This window comes from Haliaeetus albicilla, chromosome 7 (genome assembly GCF_947461875.1).
Source record: "Haliaeetus albicilla chromosome 7, bHalAlb1.1, whole genome shotgun sequence".
NCBI lineage: Eukaryota > Metazoa > Chordata > Aves > Accipitriformes > Accipitridae > Haliaeetus > Haliaeetus albicilla.
In genome coordinates this window covers 39,940,353-39,961,393 of record NC_091489.1, presented here as the reverse complement: position 1 = coordinate 39,961,393, position 21,041 = coordinate 39,940,353, and the positions used below count along the sequence as shown (strand labels likewise).

The window sequence follows — 21,041 nt, the reverse complement described above, 5'->3', positions numbered from 1 at the left end:
CTGACCTCAGGGAATTGTAACTGGTGCCTCAGCACAGGTCCTGAGCAGCGTTGCAGCGTGCAGCTCCTGTGGTGCTGGTGTGTCTGTCCGCTGATGGCCGTGCCGGCTGCTCAGCACAGCTTGGACGCGTGGCACAACACATGCAGTGCTGTTCATCGACAGCACGAAACCTCAGCCTGAACCTGCGAGACAGGGCTATCATGAAATATTCATAGGCATTTCCTTGAGTAAATAGCATTAAAAATTCATTGATATTTTGAGCAACAAGCCATCAGCTGTATCTTTTGGGGATGGAGAAGTATGTAAATAAGAAAAGTCTTTCTTTCATGAGACAGCTGTTGAAGTCTGCTTCAGCTGCCTTTTGTTTTTGAGACATGCTGAAATTGGTACTCAGCCTCATGTCTCCCAGAGGGGAAGTTAGGCTTCTAACTCACTTAATTGGAGAAGGCCATCTTAGTATTTCTGGATGGGGTAGAGTCAGCCAGAGAAACAGCACAGCCGGTGAACTGCCTGTGCAGGCAAGGCAGTGTGGTGTACTGGTAACCTGGGGCTCTTCGCAGGGACTTGATGATGCTGCTGCCATACCAGGAATCTCTGGTGGTGGTGATGATCTGACTGCAGCTCATCACCCAGGTCTAACTTCCATAACGACTTCTGAACTTGTATTTGGGTGTTGGGAATTTGACAGCTTTCACAAACTTGGCCACAAGTCTAAGAGTGTTTCTGTTCAGCAGTGAGTCGCAGGGGTTGGGAGCAGACTACAGTCAGGACGGTATCTAGTGCCAGGCAGGCAAGAGGCAGGTTTATGCACAAGGCAAGCTGTGTGTTCCCCTGCTCTGTGCCAGCAGCTCCTGTTGCTGCTCTGAGCTCGGGGTCTGCCTCCAGCAGAATGGGTTAGCTCTGCTAGGGCATCTACGTCCACCTCTGCTGTAGGCTGTGACTATTTCGTCTGTAACTGGGGCCTCCCAGAGCTTCAGCGTGGTTTTCCCCTCGCTTTCCTGAGCAATGCAATGAAGGCGATCCTGGTACCATCCCTGCCCGGTTGCCTGTCCAGTGTGGCGTGCCAGCTGGGGACTGGCAGCACTTGTCGACCTTGGGTGTGGTGACTACAGCGGAGCCACTGCTGGGTCCGAGGAAGAAGAGTGGATGCAGCAGCACAAGTGATTTCTGTTCCACCTCTGCTGTGAAAGCTCTGCATTGGTAAGAAAAGCGTCTCGTGCCCCAATGTGGGACAGCCAGTACCTAAGGCATGGGTTAGAAAGTCTTCCCTTTCCGCAGGCTGCCAGCCAGGCATCTTTCAGCAGCAAGGTATTACATGGAAAACCAGAAGCTGAACTGAGAGCTGCTGTTTGACCTTTATTGATCTTTGTGTGCTACAGCCAAAAGACCAGAGGGAAAATCCAGCACCCAGGGAGGTGGCGTTGTTTCCCTGGAGGTCTCTGTGCACATGGGGTGGGGAGGGCCCTGCTGAGTGACAGGGGCCCACCAACCCTTGCCAGCACATCCTTAATGCAGCACATGGGCAGGAAAGTTGTCCTTTACGTATCACAGCTGGCAGGCATTTGGCTTGGGATGTGAGGGTGATAAAGAACAGCTGCAGGCTGCCTTTTCTGATCTTTTCCCAGCTTAGGATGCTTTGTTCCCCAAGGTCTTGTCTCCCTGAATGTAACTGCTAACACAGAGCAGTTGGTCAGCAGCCTTCCTGCTGCCCACACGGAGGTCTGTCCATGCCTGGGAGCCCACCACCAGCAGGGCTGGCTGCCAGCCTGCAGCCCCCACCTCACACTGATGACCAGGGCACTGCTGCTGCTCTTCAGCAGCACTTGGTGTTTCTCATACAGCTCCTAAGCAAAATAATGGGAGGGGAAAGGTGGGTTTGAGAGCTGAGGTAATGCAACAGCTGCTGATCTCGCTCGGTGAGGCACCGGGGAGGAATGGGATCCTTCCCCCTGGGGCTCCTCAGCTTGAGCAGCACGTTCCTGGGAGCAGGGTGATGGGGTGGGTGGGAGGGGGGCTGCTGAGCAATCACCCCCACCCGCTGCAAGAGCCTTGTCAGCAGGAGAGGGGGGGGCTTGAAATGAGGAGTTCCTTCAGCATGGGCACTGTGCAGCGCGCATGCACGGCATCATGCCGGGAGCATGCGGAGGGAAACCTGAGCTGGTTCATGGGAGACCAGTGTGCTCGGTGCCTGTGGCTCAGCAGCAGCCCAAACTAGAAGCTGGCCCCACTCCTTGCTATCATGGTGAGAAGGGCTTCCTCGCCTTGCCCCCTGCTGCAGCAGCCAGCCTGGGCAGCGGTGTCGTTGCTTGAAGCTTGTCCCCTTCCACAAGACCTAGTCTTTGCTCCCTGGGACTCCACTTCTTTCTCTAGAGCCCAGCCTCAGTCGAGCAGTTTCCCGACAGCCTGCCTTGCATTGAGGATGCTGTGCAAAGCTGCAAGAGCCTGACAGCAGAGCCAAGGAGGGAAGCAAGGAGGACACCGGCCTCCCCAGGACACGGTGGGTGAGCTATTTATGGGCTTTGGGAACAGGGTGGCCTTCCAAGTCTTGACCTCCTGCAGAATCCATGGCCTTAGCTCACCTCCTTCTGGCATTGTGGGGAAAGGATCAGGTGAGTCCTAGAAACATGTATAAGGACCCAGGGACTTCACCAGGGGCATGATAGTGCTGTGAGACAGACAAGACCATGTTAATCCTCTCTCCCTCTCTGTTTCTTAAAGATTCTGCTAATGCATCTCTCAAAACTCTCTGCACCATCAGGAGGCTGTTCCTGCTGCTCGGGGTTGCTGGGCTACTGGTGGGGACAGCAGCTGGGGCATGGCTCCTAGGTCAGTGTCTGCCCCGGGACAGCCCTGCTGCTGTGGGCAGAGCCCAGCTGCCAAAGTGGTGGGGGGGTTTGGGGTGCCAGCAGCAGAGGTGGTGGTGATGGGAGCTCCCTGGTCAGTGAGGTGCAGCCTGGGGCAGGGGAACACAGCTGGTGTGGGCTCTGCTGCTGGTTGCTGTTGTCCCAGCAGCAACCTGCCGCTGTACCCATGGAAAGGCTCATCACCTCTTCCAGCGGGCAGTGCAGGATGGTTCCCAGTGTTGTGCATCTTCAGATGCTGCCTGGGCTGTATGAGTCTACCTCCACCCTCTTCTCTGTTTCCTGAAGTGAAACGCTTGAAGAAGCCTCAGCCAGACCAGGGCTTCACCCTGCTGCAGGAGCCAGGTGCGGTCCCAGCATGCAGTGACAGTGAAGAGGAAGACCCTGTGGTCCGTAGGGCTCACAATAGAGGTTTGCATCTTGGTTTGCTGCCACAGAGGCAGGGGAGAGGGGAGCAGCGTGCAGGACAGAGCCTGCCAAGCCCATCAAGAACAGAAAAGATGCTCTTTAATAATAAATATCTCCTGCTGATCTGCTAGCTTCTTTCAGCTGCGTTTTGTGGTTGTTTCACTTTGCTTTTAAGTGCTGCCGCATCCCCCAGCATTACGGCTTTGTTGCATGGAGCAATCCTACAGCAAAGGCAACTCTTGCAGGACTCCTTTGCATGTAATCACTCAGCAGAGCTGCCACGCAGGCACTGAGAATAGGCAAATGGGTTCATGTATAGTTTCTAATTGCTTCAAATGGCTTTTTCTGGGGTTTGGTTTGGTTTTGTTTTGGGTTTTTTTTTGCTTTAGATGTGCATGACCATCCACTGTGCTGGCTCTGCACGAAACACTGCAAGGAAGGGAACTTGCAGGTTGTCTTTAGTGGAATGGCTTTAGTGTCTTTCAGAATAAATGTGGCTAACTCCTTGCTGGAGGTGCAGGTGAAAGGCCATCCTGGCTGGCTCCTGGCATGCCACGAGCGCTGGAGTCTCTCCCTGGGCACCGTGCTCTGCCGGCAGCTCGGGTATCTCAGGTGGGCATGGCAGATGCAGCCACTTTGACCCCTACTTGTCCTTTTCCAAGGGGGATGATCTTGGCAAAAGCAGGTGCTTGAAGGCTGGGAGGTTTGTCAAGGCAGCAGTGCCAGATCGCACAGCTCCCTGGTAAATGCAGGGTGGAAAGCAGGGCTTGGGCTGGCATGGGAACCTGTGAGAAGAGCTGCAGAAGATCCTTCCTGCCAAGGAGGTTCATTCCTGGCTGCCAGAGCGGCAGGACGGTGCACCATTGTTCCCATGGCAGGGTTACATTCCTGATCCCCTAGCAGGTCCCCAGCATCTCTCTACAATACTTGTTGTTGCTTCTGCAGAATGACCCATCAGAAAGGAGTGAACGTGATGGATGTCAAGGTGAATGACACACAGGAGTTCGTTCGGGTGAGACTGCAGCAGGAAGGTAGCCTGGAAGACATGTGGCAGGTCAGGTAAGGGCAGCTCTGGGGGAAGTAGAGTTTGCTGGTGGGGCTGAAACACAGGCCTTTTTTCAGGCCTGAGAACGTAGAAAACTGTCCTGGTTTTGTGCAGTAAGCAGCCCTTTGGTGACTGCTGCAGCTGCCCTGGAGTTCCTCAGTGCCCCAGGGGTTTTGGCTCACATGTATGCTGATCAGAGGCTTATTCCTGTGCAGGAGCAGCTGTGAATCGGGTCAAATTGTGGCTCTGAAATGCTCAGGTGAGTGCCTCTCTCCTCTCCCATGTCCCCAAGATCTCCGCCCGGATCTAGCAGTTTCTTTGCTCCTGCTCCACCCACTTCCATCACCCTCCAGCCTGAGGGTCTGGCACCTGGAGCTCTGCCTAACACCTGCTCCCTGGCTGCCTTGCAGAATGCGGGCTGCGCCCTGGTGCCGGGCGGGTGGTTGGGGGGATGGACGTGCCCCTGGGGCGCTGGCCCTGGCAGGTCAGTGTGTACCATGGCTCCCAGCACCACTGCGGAGGTTCTGTGCTGGCACGTGAATGGATCATCACGGCAGCTCACTGCGTGCACAGGTACCCCCAGGCTCTCCCGTGCCCCACCTCGGAGGTACTGCGTATCTGCTCCTATCCTGGGCCTTGGTGCTTGTTGCCCTACAGTAAGAGGCATGCTGTATTTCTGCTCAGTTACAGGTGGCTTCCAGCCTCTGCCTGGCTGGTTTTCGCAGGCGTTATCACACATGGCTCAATCAAGCATGAGGCCGGGGTATCGGTAAAGAAAATAATTCACCACCCGCTTTATAATGACAGTAGCCTCGACTACGACATTGCCCTGATGAAGCTCCAAGTCCCCCTGAATTTCTCAGGTAAGATGCTGTCATGATGTTGTTGTGTCCTCCCATCTGTGGAGTTGTCTGTCTTATCCCACAATTAAGACTTGGCCAAAACTAGGCCTCTTTTGAACCTGCCATTTCAGAGCAGCTCTTTAAGGATGTCCAGCCTGGCACCTGGGAGGCAGCATGCACAGCAGCACAGTCTTTTGAACTGTGCCAGAGCTGTGAATTACTGGGAAAGGTGGCTGTGGGAGCTGAAGTCCCCAGAGCACCTGGCCCAAGAGCCTTTCACATCAATGTGCCAGGCTGAGTGGCTCTGCAGGCTGGTAGCTCCACAGCTGCTTGTGCTCAGCACAGCATGAAGCTGTCCCTGCTGGCCTGGCACTTACCCCTGTCACCTTCTTACCAGATGCCATCCGTGCTGTGTGTCTGCCACCCTCCCAGTGGGACCTCTTCCAGGGCACGCAGTGTTGGGTCTCTGGCTGGGGCTATACCAGACCAGAGCAAGGTGAGCTCCCATCTTGTCCCTGCCACTCAGCACTGACCAGAGGGTCCCCACTGGCCATGTCCAGCCCCTTCCATGCCCCATGTGATCTTGCAAATGCCCCCTCCTGCCTTCATCCCACCCATGCTCCAGCAGCTCTGCACCCCACATCCACAGCTCGTGTGGGCCTGGCTGTATTTAATCCTATAAAGTAATCCCATCTTCTGACTTCTCCAGCTAGTGCCCTGCTCTTCCCCTCTTGCTCCTTGCAGATCTTGTTTCCCTCTTGGCTTCTCTTTTTCCCTCCCCAGCACAGGTTACTGAGACACTGAAGGAAGCACTCGTTCCCTTAATCAGTACCAAGAGATGCAATAGTTCGTGCATGTACGGAGGCAAGCTCACTGCCAGGATGCTGTGTGCCGGCTACCTGCGTGGGAAAATAGATGCATGCCAGGTAACAGGAGGGAGCAAGTGGTGCATGCCAGGGGCGCATAGCAGGCATGGAAAGGAGTGATATGTTGTACGTCCCTGTTATGCTCTAGCAAATGCTGGGTTTCGTGGCAATAGCTTGCAGTAAACAGCCTGTGTAGGGTAGTGCTGGGCCCTTTGCATCTTGCACTGCAGTGTGGTGCCCGCGGTGCCCTGGTGCATCGATGTCATGCTGAGATTTAGCTATCTTTATAGAAGGAACATTGAAACCTTGCAGGGACGCACACGCTGTTGTTTGTACCTGCGTTTCAGCTTCTTGTGTGTCCAATGGAACAAAGCTATGTGGCAGAAGCCAGCCTGATCTACATCCCAGCTGCCAGTGGGGCAGAGCTGCTTCCTTAGTCCTTGCTCCATCTTACAGGGTGACAGCGGGGGACCCCTGGTTTGTCAGGATGAATTCATGTGGCGCTTAGTAGGCATCGTGAGCTGGGGCCAGGGCTGCGCTGAACCCAACCACCCTGGGGTTTATACCAATGTGGCTCAGCTTCTGCCATGGATTTATCACATCACTGAGGTAAGCTGGAGCAAGCAAGGCATATGCTCAGCCTGACCTACAGCCATGCATGTTGCATAGACAAATCCCAATGCTAGCATCCTATTTTAACTCTTTCCTTCACTACCCTATGCTCACCCTTGACACATGAACCTCTGGGACAACCTCTTCTATGGTACTGATTCCTTTTTTGTTTTCTTTCTTTTTTTTTTTTTTTTTTGACTAGATCTACTAGAAATAAGGCAAGGAGAGACTTCACAGAGCAACACTTTGCGTTCTCCACATAGTAAGTGGAGAATGGTCCAGGACTAATTCATGTTGTGTTACTGTAACTGTAACAGAATCCCCAGACAACACTAGAAAACATGCTTGGTATAAATAGTTTATTAAAGAAAATAGCAAATTGCATTTCTGTGAACAATCCATAAGGGCTAAGTGGTGTTTTTCAAAATATGTGGTTTTTTGGATTGCTGTGTGTAAAGGGGCAGGGGATCCCACAAGCTGCAAGTGTTATGGGAACACTCCCAGCCTTCAGATAAATTACTTGGAGGGGAAGAAAAGAAAAAGCTACAGTTTTAAGCAGCAGTTGGATTTTGCTTCAGTATCTCCCTTCCTTGCTGTATTCCTATGTGCTGGACTCAGCCTAATGGCCAATTTGACTGCATGTGCCCCCTCCCTACGCCAGTTAAAGCCAGAAATAGAAGGGTCTTCTCACCACCTGCCATGGCTATGCTTGGCTGACCCAGCAGGCAGAATGGCCATTCAGTTCTGCAATGGCTTAGGTGCAACGTGAAAGCTAGCTGTGATTCAAGCCCTGCACAAATGCTTGGAAATGTGAACAGAAGTTGGACAAAAATGCAAATTAAGAAGATACAACAGTAGATAACAGATTAAAACATTAAGCTCTGTGATCGAAACTTTTGTAAGCACTACATGCTAGAAACTACTTTGTTCCATGTGTGCAGCAACTCGCACATCTTGGCCTCTGGGCTATGTTTTAATGAATGCTCTTGGTGAGCTTTTCAATTAAAAGAAATGTACATTTCTCAAAGTCTCAAACATAGCCTTTTGTAACTTAAAATATAATGCTATGAGTGCACACTTCATTCCTTTTTTATATTCATTTACATTTCTCTCATTATTCTTTAAGGACAGAAAATTTACTACCAGAAAGACAACAGGTGCCAGACCTACCTAGTTTACACATAGCAAAAAGGTAAAGGAAGGAGCTGAACTGGTGTCTAGAGTTGGTAAAGTGAGATTGAAAAATTCTAAGTCAGTTTTAAGATATTTTCCATGAGAAATAAAGCCATGAGGAATTTTACTACTTGTGCAAAACTCGGTGACTTGATAAACAGTTCACTCAGAACAGGATCTCTTCTCCCCCCACCCCTCCTAAATTTTCACTCTTGAGGTCTGCTCTTCAGGGAAACCTGAGGTGATAAAGAGCAAAGTTTGGCACTTCAGCATTCTTCAGAGGGTATCAAAAGCTATCAAAGTTTGTGGGTTTCCTATGTAATTTGCAGGGACAGAAGAGGTAAGACACAAAGGGGCTACATGGCCCCAGTGTAAAACTGCATAGGTAAGACTGACTATTGAAAAATAAGAATCCCTCTACAACACCCTTAAGCAAGCAAGCTTGAGATGACATTATACAGCACCTTGTATGAGAGGCCCATCTGACAGCGGTGCCTGTTCTCACAAAGAGATGTTGGATACAAGATGTGATTTATTCCCCTATGCTGGGCTTAACAGGAAGATGAAATCCTAGAGAATGGAAATGAGCAAACATGACAAAAAGCATCTCTTCTTCACCAGGACAGTACATGCACCAGCTCATGAAGGAAAACTTGGATCTGGGCAGAACACCTTTGGGGAGCATGGCAAGAGGTTGAATTTTTAAGCCCAAACTCTGTCTGCCTGGCAGGTGGAGCACAAGCAGTTAGTGTCCATGTGTTACCCACCTTTGATTTTTCTGGTCCCAGACTCACAGAGCCATTCTCTTTGCCCTACAAACATTGAGCTAGGAATGTTTCTTCTCCCTCAGTCAAGCCTCCAGGAAGCACTTACCTAATGCTAAGCTTTTTTTATACCAGTACAAATAAGAAGGGTCCAATCCAAAAAATATTTGAAAGACTCAGTTTGCTCTTTCTTTGTCAGAATATGTAACATGTAGGGAGCGAACAGAGTTACTTAATTTTGGCCAGTGCTGCTGCTCTCCTTTCTGTGTTCTGGAACAAGGCTCGGATCAGACTCTTCACTTCAGCTGCGGAGAATTCAGCTGCAAGAGGCCCCTTCCCATCCGCCCACCTGTGTGGGAAAGAAATATCTTTAACCAAACTGCACAAAAATGTCATGTTAAAACAAGCCTTCTGAGCACTTGTTATGGTAGTAAGTCTGAAGGCAAAACAAACCCAGTTAGCAGCCTATTAGCTGTATGCAACTTGAGTCCAGAATTGTTTAGCTAGGTGTATAAAGCCACAGGTTGTGAGGTAATTTTTGCACTCATTACAAACTGCACCTTTTCCTTCTCCAAAATAAGCCCAAAGCTTGTCTGCAAAATCCCCATTCACCTCCCAAACAACAGGAGAAAAAAACCACAAACAACGTGGTTTATGCCCAGGTGGAAGTAGAGTTGGGAACTTTTAGTGTCTAACACCAACAATGTGCAACAGCAGCAATGAGCAGGGCACAGAAAAGGAACTGCCTTCCCTATGTGCTTTCTCTGTGGCTGGTACATTTTCAGTTTAGCCTGTTGGGGACAGTATGTTTTCTTGCCATTCAGATGTATGTGTGAGGCAGCTGTGAACAGGGAATGTCTAGCTTCTGACAACTCATGCCAACTAAAGTAATAGAAGTAATTATGCAAATCCTCATGTATAATTCAGATGAATCCCCCTTGCAAGTTAAAAGAAGCAAGAAACAGCATCTAGAAGGTAGGGCCAATCATGTGGAATGATTGCAGGAGCCTGGCAAAATGCCAGGCTGCTTACCATGAAATACTTCTGAACTTAGAGAAGCCAAGGGGTATGTACAATCACTCTGTGGCTGGCTCTCCCATGGCACTTGGTTTTTTTACCATAGCCTTTTTCTTTGTAGGAGGTAGCTGAATATATGAGCAAGCTTGAAATGGACTATAAACACACAGCCCCAGGAGCAGTTATCTGATCCTTATTAATGGTGATTGCCTTTCATCTGAACAGAGTCCCCCGAGTGTAGCGCCCTGCCAATGTCAGACTGCTTCCCAGTTCCATGTTATTGGGGTGAAGAACTAACTGAAAAGGAAGAAAGGGAGACACCTACTGATCTACTATTTCTTGGAGGTTGGCTTGCAAGATGATCATCAGCTCTTTGAATGTCATCCATTTCTGCACATAGACTGGAACTTCCTCCTGGTATTTCTTATTTTTGTCATCTTCAGGTAGTGGGGTGAAAACTTGGGGTCCTTCCTCCACCATGGTCCTACAGAGGGAGTACAACCTATCTGCATCTTCTGCAGAGATGTCCTAGAATTTAACAAATGTTAATAGGGGAGCAGTTAGATATATTTTTGGAGTGCCAAGCAGCAAGTGAAACGAAAAAAAGGTGGCTGTGTGTGTGAAGATGAAAGCAGTGGTTTAGATCACGTCAAACATTCTCATGCTAATATAACTTATTTCATGAATCGCTATTTCAGCAATTTCTCAGTGATTGCCTCAGAACAACGGTTGTGCTTCTAAACAGCATATCTTAGTGCAATAGCTAGCCTTTTCCTCCGAAGCAGAGGTGTTATGATGGTCTGAATGGTTTACAAGGAAATTGCTCAGGCACTGCCAGCCCAATGATAAAAGCCAAGCTTTTTGGCAGGCACAGCCTGAGCAAGTGTCCTGTAAACTAGCTGTTATGGGAAAAGAGGACTTATTGGCCTAATGCACAGTGGGAAGGCTCTTTGGATGTAGCCTACAACTAGAACAGATGCACTAATGTGTTTCTGTCACTTGCTGTGAAAACATATTTTAATTAGGAAATGTAATAGCATAGTTGTACTTGACCCAAGGTAACCTGACAATCACTTAAACACAGTCTGGGAGTCAAATGGAGATTTAAACAGATAAGAATTTCAGTTTGAAATGCCACAGGTAGTTCAGCATCTAGTCCTTAGATAGGATAGAGAGGTTCATTAGAGATGCACAGATTGAAAATGTATCAGAATAGATGGAGTTTGGGACAACAGTTGACTCCTGTGCCCTGAACAAAGAGAAAGAGATCAATTCATAGAAATGTTTATAGTAGGAGTGACATGCCTAAATCCAAATTAAGATGAAATCATAGCCACTTCCCTGGCTCTCCCCTTGACTACAGAGTCATGGAATCACTGTAAGAGTATATTTGGTCTCAATTGGATGTGTGGGTTATTGGTATCTTGAACATTTCTCATAGACAGGACCACAATTATAATTTCTGTGAAAGGTAACTGTTCCCCTGAAACCTGATCTTGGAAAGAACTTCTAGAGATCACAAATGCTCACTGTTCACACCACCCTGTGCCTGGCATATCCATCTCACACAGTTACCTCTAGGGCAGCAATCCTAGTGACAATCTCTGTGAGAGCTGTGTTCAGTAAAGTCCCCATAGCCTTGCAGTATACATTCACTGGAAGGACATCTTGCCAGACTTTCCCCAGTCTTTTCAACTGATGCAATACCTGGAAGATAACAGCTATGTGTTATCTACAAGTTATCAAAAAGAACGTTAAGAGAGGCACGAAATGATAAGGTGACTACTTATGGTCAGAAGCCAGTTTGAAAGAAGCAAAAGGTAATGAAGTATCCTGCTACTGCCTAGAGCAGATATTCCTGGGAGAAAATGCAACATTTTCAGTTTGCATTAAGGCTCATCAAAAGCGTGACAGATCTTTTCCTTGAAAAATGAAAAACATTATAAATGTACTACAAACAAAAGTTCAAAATTAAGAACCTTTTCATTTCAACTTGGAGCAAGAGGAACTGAACTCAGCATGTTTCAATTTTACAAACAGACACAGCCCAGAGAAAAAAAAAAATCATGCCAGAAAATTGTTGTTTTGAAAAGTTCCACTCCGCTGAAATACTGCACAGTTCTCAGGACTGAGATTACGTACTGTACCTTCCCAAGGACAACATCTACAGACAACGGGATATTTGGCTTTGATTGTCTTGCTTACCTGCCTTATTGCTTTGTTTGCTGCACAGTAATTTTCCTCATCATCCATATTAGAAAAATTCCTGGCACTTGAGAGCCTCTCCAAGATTTCTCCTTTCTGTACCCGCATCTGGGCCAGAAAACACTCCATCCCTTTAAGAGCAAAAACAAGCAGAGAGAAGCAATTAAGCAATTACTGAATCTGCTCTGCCAATTTAGAGACCATAAGTGCTGAATAATGAACTTGCTATAATGTTTTTTTAAAGGAATTTCCAGTTTCTAAACAGCCTCATAGAGCAAATTTAACCAGGCCCAGCCACATACACAGTAAGCTCTTGTGTGTCTTGCATTGCTACAACGCTTTCGAAAGAGCTGAGTAGCAGAATTAAGTATGGATGACAGGCTCCTACAAATTTATTTCAGAATTTATTTCCATAGAATAAGCTAAAGAAAGTATCAAAGGACTGAGGAGATGATTCCAAAAATGTCTAACTGCCACAACATCTCGCTGGATAATGAACTATTCTTAGAACTATGTGCTGGACAAGAAGAGTTGCGTTTCAAAGAGTCAAGCCTTAAACAGCTATCTTGCTTAGAGTCATAACGCTCTGTCAGACTTCCCAATCTAGAAAACGTCCTTGCTACTTGTCCAAAACTCTTAACAATCCACTGCTTGAGTCAGTAGCCACACTTACGTTAAATCATTCAGCCTCAACTGCCAGGACTAATTACCATGTCATCCATCAATGTATTTTAATACTGAAAGGTAAAATTACCAAGTCTCCTAAAACCAGGTACCAGATCTACAAAAGTAGCTGCTCCGTCGCACAGGATGTTAGTCAGGCGGTATCGGAACTGGTGTCCCAGGGTGAGCAAGTGGTGAGCAATATACATGCAGTTGTTGTGGTGAAGGGCTGCCAGCTGGGGTAATTTCTGAAGGTTCTCCCTGTCCCAGGAAGGAAGAAGAGAAAAGGAAGAAATGTATTTCTTTAGACCTGTCTCTGTTAAAACAAAAAGGTCACGCCAATCCTAGAGAAACTCACAGTCTGTCTCAGACAAATGTTGCAAGTAACTAACTGTGGGTAATGCCTGATAAAGAGATCAGTCGGAACAAAAGCATTTAACCTCCCGTCACATCCACAAGAACTTACAGGAAAGGAGTTCATGGCTAGTGAAATGGCGCTTTGGCATAGGAACCCTGTGTTATATCCACATTGTTTCTAAGAGTGGACTTTCAAACAGGAAGATACTTTGTTATAGCAATGTTACGGTGAGGAAAAGAGAAAGTCCTTTTGAGTAATACCCCAGTGTTCTCTGATCAAAATTGTATACTTTCCATCTTCATTGCTTCTCTTTTTTACAGGAAAAACATAATGAAAAATCTCTGCATCAGACGTGGGGTCAAAGGTACATGGCTGGATTCAAACACAACTGTTCTAAGAACTGCAACTATCTCCTTGGTTGTAAGACTACCAACTCAGAAACTCTCAAGCACCTCTTTTGCAGCAGGTATGACTTAACAACAGATTAAGAGTACTAGCTTTTTGCTGCTGGAGGAAGCTCTTAGTAATCTCTGGCTGTGGTGGACAACCTGGGGACAAGTGGGGCTCTTCCAATAGCATCGTTCTCTCTCCAAAATAGGCCCTAAGTAATACACACACGTGCACTTACTTGTGGTATGTTGGCACTACATCATAGAACAGCTGGAATATATTCCGTACCGAGTAGAAGAGCTGTATACAGCTACAAGGAAAACAAGGTTCATGTTAGTTTGTCAGTGGAATTAACATCTCGTTCATAAGTGACCCTCAACCTTCTCCAAAATAAGGTTTTATTAGTAGTGAAGTACTGGCACAAAGAATAGATCGTCAGGATCAATTACAGTGATGTCAACAAAGGCAACATTCTGGAAAATTCACAAAGGCTGTTATGACCTTGTAAGTTCAGTATGGAAAAGACAAGCTTCAGACCATATGTCAGAAGGGGGATATATGAAACCCCAGGAACAAAGGGGACAGTGTCCCTCCCCCACCAGGTGTGCACAAATAGTCGGCCCTCTCTCTGCCACGGTACACTGAAGGGCATTCAGTACCTAGGCAACTCTCCTCCTTCAGGGTTGTGGTCTCCAGTTTTTAAAGCAGACTGTATGTGGTTCCTCAAAATGTTTATTTTCACTGAAGAGCCCTGCCAGATGCAGAGCTGGAGTTCTTTGCTTTCACCCAGCAGAAAGAATGCAAGAACTCTTCTCGGAATGGGTGCCATCACTTATCATTTGTTTCGAAAAAAAGAGATGGTTTTGATTTTTCTGAACACCTGACAGCTAACGTATGATAAAACATTGAGGGAAACACTGCAGTAGTGTGTCTCCCAGCTAAAAGACTGAAGTCATGAACTACGTTGTGCACACGAGGGAGTCTACAATGTTTTCACTGCTTTAATAGCTAAAATACAATAAAGTGTACCTTAACGTTCCCTGAAAACTTAAGTCCGAAAGGCTGCTTAACCTGAGTATTGCAGGGAACATAGTCTGCAGCTGTTTCTGCTGTACCAGTCTACTGCACAAACGCAGGGATGCATTCTCCAGCCAAAACAGAGAGTGACCTTCACGATCAATTCTAAGTATCTTCTGTTCTTTTAGTTTTTAATCTATTAACAGATGCTTGGTATGGCCAAAGGCAATAAGTATCTGACACCCAAGAGTTACCTGCTGATATATAATTCCTACCACTGATCTGTGCTGGCTGTAGCCTCCAACAGCGTCTGATAAGCCAGCTCCATCAGTTTCTCCACTGAGGAACTGATGCGGCACGTGGGCAGAGAAAACGTGTACTGGCTCAGTTTAGTCTCATTCTCCAAATTCACCATGTTGTTATGCAGAAGTTTAGAAGTTTTTTGCATTTTTAAGTGATCTCCTGCCCCAGGATTGGGAAGCCTTGGTAGGGCTACAGAGGAATCAGGTGTGATCTACAGGAAAACAAGAAAGAGGTGTAATTTAATTTGGAGCCCACAGAAAGGAAACAGTGCAAGACTACAAAACACTGAATGACAGATTTAAGACTCAAGACCAACATGAGGCTGCAGAAGTCCCCTAAGACTGCTGGAAGTCTCCTGGCTTATGAACAACACAGCAGACCATGAAACAGTCTATCTGGTGTTGCATGCCTAGAAGCAAGTCTGTAAGTAATCCTCTAATTTTTCTTATGCTTATGACACTAGCCAGAAAAGCCCATGCAATCAAACTTCAAGTATTTTAAGAAACATTTTGTTAGCGAAATAACCCTCTTGAGCACTACTGAAAAAGGTTTTGAAACTGTTGCTTGCCAAGATCCCCAAATAATCAAGAGCATTCAGTGCTCCACAAAAAAAAGGACTTGACTGTTCTAGACAAGCTTTCTTCAACAGCTAAGCTACTTTTCCACACAGAAGAACAGTGTATTGCATCAATAGTCACCTTCACAGTATTATGTATTTCTGAAGTCATCAGGTTTCTGGCTGCCACAATCACATCCTGGCACTTCTTGTTAGCAAAGTGGGAATTGACATTACGGGCGTATTTCAGTAAATCAGTCGTGTCTCCTTTCAAAAACTGCATGTCCTTCAAGGCTTTTTCAAACTCCTCTGTGGATTTAATCACCTGAGAAGAGCAGACACATATTCTAGATTAACATAGCTTCCTAAAATCAAAGAACATGATTAAAGTTGGGTATAAACTCTTCCACTCAGCTGAAAGCAAAGAATTGAACTAGATTTTAGAGGGCACTAACCATCCAACAGCTTTTCAGCAATCTTCTGGAAAAAACTGGCTCAGCTGGGGGCTATGATCGCACAATAATACAGTGTTTGAACTGCAGGTCTCTCCCCTCTGACCCTGCTGGCAACCTAATTCAAAAACCAGAGGAGCAAGATGATCAAATTTCATTACACTGGACTACCTGGGGGAAAGGGACTGGGAGGTTTATCCTATGACTGCTTCTGTTTGAAACAGCCCCCTCTCCAGGAAAAGAAGCTTTTGGCATTCTTCACTAGCAAGAAGTTCTGTTTCATGTATGTAGTTTTTAAAAAATTTTTGTGGCCTATGCAAGAAACCCCTGTGATCATTAACAAAAAATACAAAGACAAACAGAGCGGTCAGTCCTCAGGAAGCCAGTTTGGCAAGCAGCACTGCCACATCATCATCTTCAGTCTCTCACAGAGACTCAGACAAGTACCTTACATTGCACAGTCTAAAAGTCCTCACGTCTTAGCTAAATATGGCCCCAGTTCCACAGATCAGAGACCTTACACACTTACATGACAGGAAACGCAACCCACAGCTTAACTGTGGAAAAAGAAATACGCAATTCTAGATTAGCAAAATACAGCTTTTTGTTCAAGCTGGCCATCTAGCATTTCCACCACATGGATCTGAAAGATTTTTGAGACCTACCTCTACATACTGCTCTAGTTTGCTGCTATTGGTTGGGATTGAATTCACTAGACAGTTCTGAATGAGGCAGTCCGATAACTCCTCCCATATTGCATCACCTAGCAGTTCTGCAAGTGTAACTCTGCCATTCTTTCTATCTTCTGCAGGCTGCTCAAGAGGCACATCTGAATTCAAGAGAACAGAAATGAATTTTAATACACCTGCTTCCTGGACCAGACCCTTCACCAGTTCATTCAGTCCTTCCTGTCAGAACAGCATCTATCAACTGTTCCATAGTCTCATAATGGAGGTATTCTTATCAAGGCCTGTGCTAGGCCTGTGGAATCACCCCCCCTAACAAAATGACAACTAAATTTATGTGTAAACTGAGCCTGCTTTCCCAGCATGTTTATTTCATGAAATGCTAGAAAAGCCCAGGCCAGTTTCTAGCCAACGGAAGATCCTGCATGTGACTAGCCTGACCGAGGGAATTCCCTGGATTGCATTGTGACTTCCACCTTTTAGACCTGTGGCACGCAAAGATCTTCAATGCAGTGACTGGTTCACAAGAAAGAACATTTATCAAAAAATTAATTCCTTGATCTCTTTGAGCCAAAATACTTTCCTTCTTCTTTTTCCCAGCACTGTGAATGCTGGGTCACCGCTACATCCAGTTTGACAAGGTGCCAAGCTGTCCAAGCGCAGCGTAGCAAGTTAACATTAAAAGCTGCTTAGACCTTACATATAATTCAATACTGCTTAACAACCAGATATTTGAGAAAGCTTCCGCTCCAATTACATGAACAAGGTACAGATCAGTCTAATTCCAAAAGGGAGAAACTACCTACTCAGCAGATATTTGTGGAGAACTTCAAAAATAAGCTTGATCTTGTCAAAAACCTCCATAGGAGAGGAATGATCCAAGTTAGGCTCCTCGGATTTAAAACGTAGGATGAACACATCTGACTGTTCCTCTGTGAGTGGTTGAAGACACGGGTATGAAATCAGTGGCTTGAGGATGTATTTCAGCAACAACTGGCCTGAAAAATGAAAAAAAGGTGTTTTCCAACAGCAGGAGGCAGTTTGCTCCAGCGAGGCTCAATCATAACTAATTTTGGAAGCAGAGACCCTTTGCATGAAGCAGAAGAAACACTCTCTTGATGAGCTGTATCAGGGAACAGCTAATGAGGTAAAACGCTGGGTTTGGTTTCCCTAAAGACCATTTTACTCATGTAAAACACATACAGAGGCCTAACAAAGAGCAGCGTATTTCATGTAAAATGAAAAACAGTTTAAACAGCTGAAAGCATGAAACCCTGTCTTAGTATCTGCTATACTTCCTGATTTATTTTACCAACACCTGAGAATGCTGAAGCCCAGAGGCTGCCTGAAACCAACAGTCTTGTTCTTGGTAGATGAGGAGGCTGTAACTGGAAAAACTCTTTAAACATCAGACCATGAAACCACATAGCCACAGATCAAAACAGTATACTAAATTAAATTGACAAGAAAGGATAAATAATTCTGGATAAATAAAGGATCATTTCCTACTAATAAGAACCAGAGCATCCACCTCAGGCTCAGTGGGAAACACAAGCCAAGAGAGAAAGAAGTCCTCCAGCATACTGCTGAAGTGAACTGGATCTCAATATCCATCTTACAAGTCTGAACTCCTATCCACTCAGGCTACTATAGCTATGTTTATATGGATACACAGTTTGTCTTACCAAAAATTTTAAGCTTGGTGTGCAGTTCTCCTAGGACAGCAAATGCCTGCAGCACAGAAGCAACAGGTGGGCCAGCAATCTCCTCTTCTTTTGACGGCACTGTGCGTAAGTGCAATTCTGAATGCATCACTGACTCCAGGCTGCTGCTTTCTAAAGAAAAAGAAAAACCATCTTGCTGTCAGAGTGCAGTCTGAGATATAGCAGATCTGAGAAGCTACTGCACTCCTCAGGTGGCAGCTAAAGCAATATTCTACTTCTCCCCATTTCCACAAAACACAGTTCTTGTACAAGAGCGTCAGAAGAGGGTACAGAGTTCCTTGTGTTACAGTGCAGGACAATGGAATGCGAATCAGTCTCTTACAATGATCCGGAATTCTCATTTCAGTCACCTTGCAATTGAATGGCATTTAGTGACAATTGCTTTCCTTTCCCTTTTCTCCCCATTTCAAGTCCAAAGGAAAAGGGTTTTTTCTTTTCCAAAGGAAAAGTCTGTGTTTCAGTGAAGACAGCAACATACAGACTCGTGAGCAGTTCTTGCAATTAGCTGCCTGCGACAAAAGTGTCAACCTGAAAACCTACTGGAGAAGGTAAAAGTATCCTTAAAACTAGCCTAGTGGCGAAACATGTTCAGGCTGAACAAAAATTTCAGAGAACTCTTCCAGCTGCTATGCCGAATCAGGTATTCAGTAATAAGCAACCTGAAATTTTTGGCCCAGCTGATTTCCTCAGGAGCAGAAGCTTTGTAAGAGAGCATCTCTTTTCTGATACTTCACCAGGCTAAAAAATTACTCAGAGGCTGGTAACTGTTTTGATCTCTGCTTCAACATTTTCCTAAGATGAACCTTCAAAACTCTGTTGAAAATCTACTGACTACATCAGATTGCTTGTGGTAGCCCCTAAATACTCCATGAGTGGAGTGACATCCAGAGAACACTGCCACTCATCATCACTCCTGTTCATTAGGTTACGCAAATGGCAGAAAGAGCTCCTTAAACCAACTGTAGTTCAACAGTATTACTATATTTCCTATTTCGTAGGTGCTTTCAAGTGCACTTAAAAGTGCACACTTCAAATAGTAAAGCAAAAATAGTGAAACAAACTAGAATTGTGATTACCTTTCGAAGGAGGAAGCTTCCATACTGCCAATTTCTGCCATTCTTCTCCTAGATGATAGAGCATGTTCTGTGTCTGCACTGTGAGCTCTGTGCCTAGTGCTTTCAGGATCTTCAGCTCGAAGCCCTTGCGGGATTCCAGCATTTTCAGGCTGCATCGTGCCTGGTGGTAAAGATCAAACACAAAACATGGGTAACTGTTGCCGCTGCTAATGAAAAGCATCTTGTAAAATTCATTGAAAGTATATATGAACAATAGTGTCATATACTTAAGAAGTCACTATTACCTTTTCCAGCTGCTGAGCTGCTGCAACATACTTCTTTTCCAGCAATGCAATATTGTACTCTTTAATAGCTGTATCAAACTGCAACAGATTCATATGTCACTGTGTATCTGCTATTAGAATACAATTTTTTAAACAATGTGGCTAGAGACAGGGGAGCTACAGACAGTTATTCAAAAGAGAAGTCCAGAACAATGCCATAGACTGAGGAGCAGAGATGATGACTACTGCTTAATGATTTTAAGCTGCTCCCACCTCCTCTCCTCACCTCCTGTAGCTTTTTCAGAATACTCAGAACCAGTGTGTCTCGCTCCAACTGCTGCTTCAATTCAGTGAATTCGGCAACAGCGATGTTTAGATCTTGCTGAACCTAAAATAACAAACTTCTCGGTTCATTTACAGCAAGCAAATGTTACCAGACACATTTCGCCTTAAAAGTGATAACAATACAAGATTTAAATTATTTCTGTTACTAGAATAATTTGGTGAGGAGGAAAAAGGCTCCGTCTAATTTGCTCCTTGCTAGGAAGATCCTTATAAGCATTGGAAACACTTGTAAACAGGTTTCTCTTTTAATATGTTACAGGTTTTTTAAAGGCACCGTAAGGAAACAGTCTCAAAACACAGTCAAAAGGACTTCAGTGTTACTTTTACACAGCCATTTAAAATGCAAGAATGCTTGAACAGCACCAAAAGTTAATTCCCAGTTAACACTGCTACAGAACCCCAGATGTTGGAAAACCAGAGGCAAAAACCAGAGTGGGTCTGCAATCCAGCCTGCAGGAACTGCTCCCATTCTCCTTAAAGACTTCAGTGAATGCGCACAGCAATGGTTTAGGTTCCCATTCTGCCTGAAATCACTGTGGGATCAGCGCTCAGCTGGCCCATTGCTGTGTCACACCTTACTGCCCTATACAAGGCTGATCCTTCCCTCTTTCCAGAGGATAGATGTGTGACACGCTTTTCAACTCTACAACAGAGAGCAAATCACAGCCAATCCCTTAATGACAGCTCTTTACTTACATCGCCGACGTGACATACACCTCTGCAACACGTGTCACGTAAAGGCATTTTTTAGGGGTGATATCACCCAGGGTTCTTAGTCAGGAGGAGTCCTCCTCCACCGGTCCCCTCGCAACGCCCCAAGATGGGGACGGCCCTAGAGCTCTGGGCTGAAACCGAGTGGAATGGGCGAGGGCCGCCGAGGCAGGGCAGGCTGTCACCTCGTTCTCGATCCCCGCTTTCAGCAGGTCGATGTTGCTCGACAGCCCCTCCAGCTGCGACACCAGGTCCTCGGCGCTCTGCATGCTGGGCAGGAACTCGTTATACTTCTTGTTAATCATGTTGCAGACTTCACCCTGAAAAAGAAGGAGCATCAGGACACCGCCGTTCATCGGGTGGACCTTCCCGGGCAGCGGCAAGAGACCCTTCCCGGGCTCAGGCCACCACGGTCGGCCGGAGACCCCAGCACAGACCGGCCGGAGATCAGCGCCCCCGGCCCTCCCCAAAGCTCCGCTCGCGCGCGCGCGTGTGTGTGTGTCCTGCCCCGTTCCCGGCCCTGCCTTCAGCTCCTCCACGCGGCGGGAGAGCCGCCCGATGCGGGTGCCCAGGTCCTCCTTGTCGAGGCGGCCCGAGTGCGCCAGCACGGCCGCCACCAGAGAGCCCGCCGGCGCCGCCATGGCTCCGCTCCCGCACCCGCCTGCGGCCGCGCGGCACCACGGGACAGCGCCGCCGCGGGACGC

General features: G+C 46.6%; 2 protein-coding genes across 4 annotated transcripts; one reads left to right on the top strand and one right to left on the bottom strand.

Annotated features, from left to right (window-relative positions):
* Nucleotides 1–2,127: 2,127 nt before the first annotated feature.
* Nucleotides 2,128–9,918, top strand: TMPRSS5 (transmembrane serine protease 5). 3 transcript variants are annotated; one of them, XM_069787948.1, is made up of 13 exons: nucleotides 2,128–2,242; nucleotides 2,371–2,497; nucleotides 2,719–2,826; nucleotides 3,150–3,272; nucleotides 3,746–3,881; nucleotides 4,215–4,328; nucleotides 4,530–4,573; nucleotides 4,725–4,887; nucleotides 4,999–5,177; nucleotides 5,554–5,652; nucleotides 5,940–6,082; nucleotides 6,479–6,631; nucleotides 9,814–9,918. In XM_069787948.1, the coding sequence occupies exons 1-13, from the start codon at nucleotides 2,240–2,242 to the stop codon at nucleotides 9,883–9,885; spliced, it is 1,464 nt and encodes a 487-aa protein (XP_069644049.1). In that variant the 5' UTR covers nucleotides 2,128–2,239; the 3' UTR covers nucleotides 9,886–9,918. The 3 variants fall into 3 exon arrangements, with proteins under 3 accessions (XP_069644049.1, XP_069644050.1, XP_069644052.1); XM_069787949.1 differs by lacking the exon at nucleotides 9,814–9,918 and adding an exon at nucleotides 6,837–7,082; XM_069787951.1 differs by lacking the exon at nucleotides 2,128–2,242 and having other exon boundaries at nucleotides 2,484–2,497; nucleotides 3,097–3,272.
* Nucleotides 6,977–21,034, bottom strand: ZW10 (zw10 kinetochore protein). Its single transcript, XM_009923237.2, has 15 exons — nucleotides 20,523–21,034; nucleotides 19,568–19,669; nucleotides 19,303–19,380; nucleotides 19,019–19,178; nucleotides 17,904–18,053; nucleotides 17,025–17,216; nucleotides 16,198–16,361; nucleotides 15,223–15,405; nucleotides 14,497–14,735; nucleotides 13,443–13,514; nucleotides 12,548–12,717; nucleotides 11,794–11,924; nucleotides 11,164–11,295; nucleotides 9,914–10,116; nucleotides 6,977–8,920 (listed from the first exon to the last, which is right to left on the bottom strand). Exons 1-15 carry the CDS (start codon nucleotides 20,976–20,978, stop codon nucleotides 8,800–8,802), a joined length of 2,553 nt encoding a protein of 850 aa, XP_009921539.2. The 5' UTR covers nucleotides 20,979–21,034; the 3' UTR covers nucleotides 6,977–8,799.
* Between the last annotated feature and the right edge of the window lie 7 nt (nucleotides 21,035–21,041).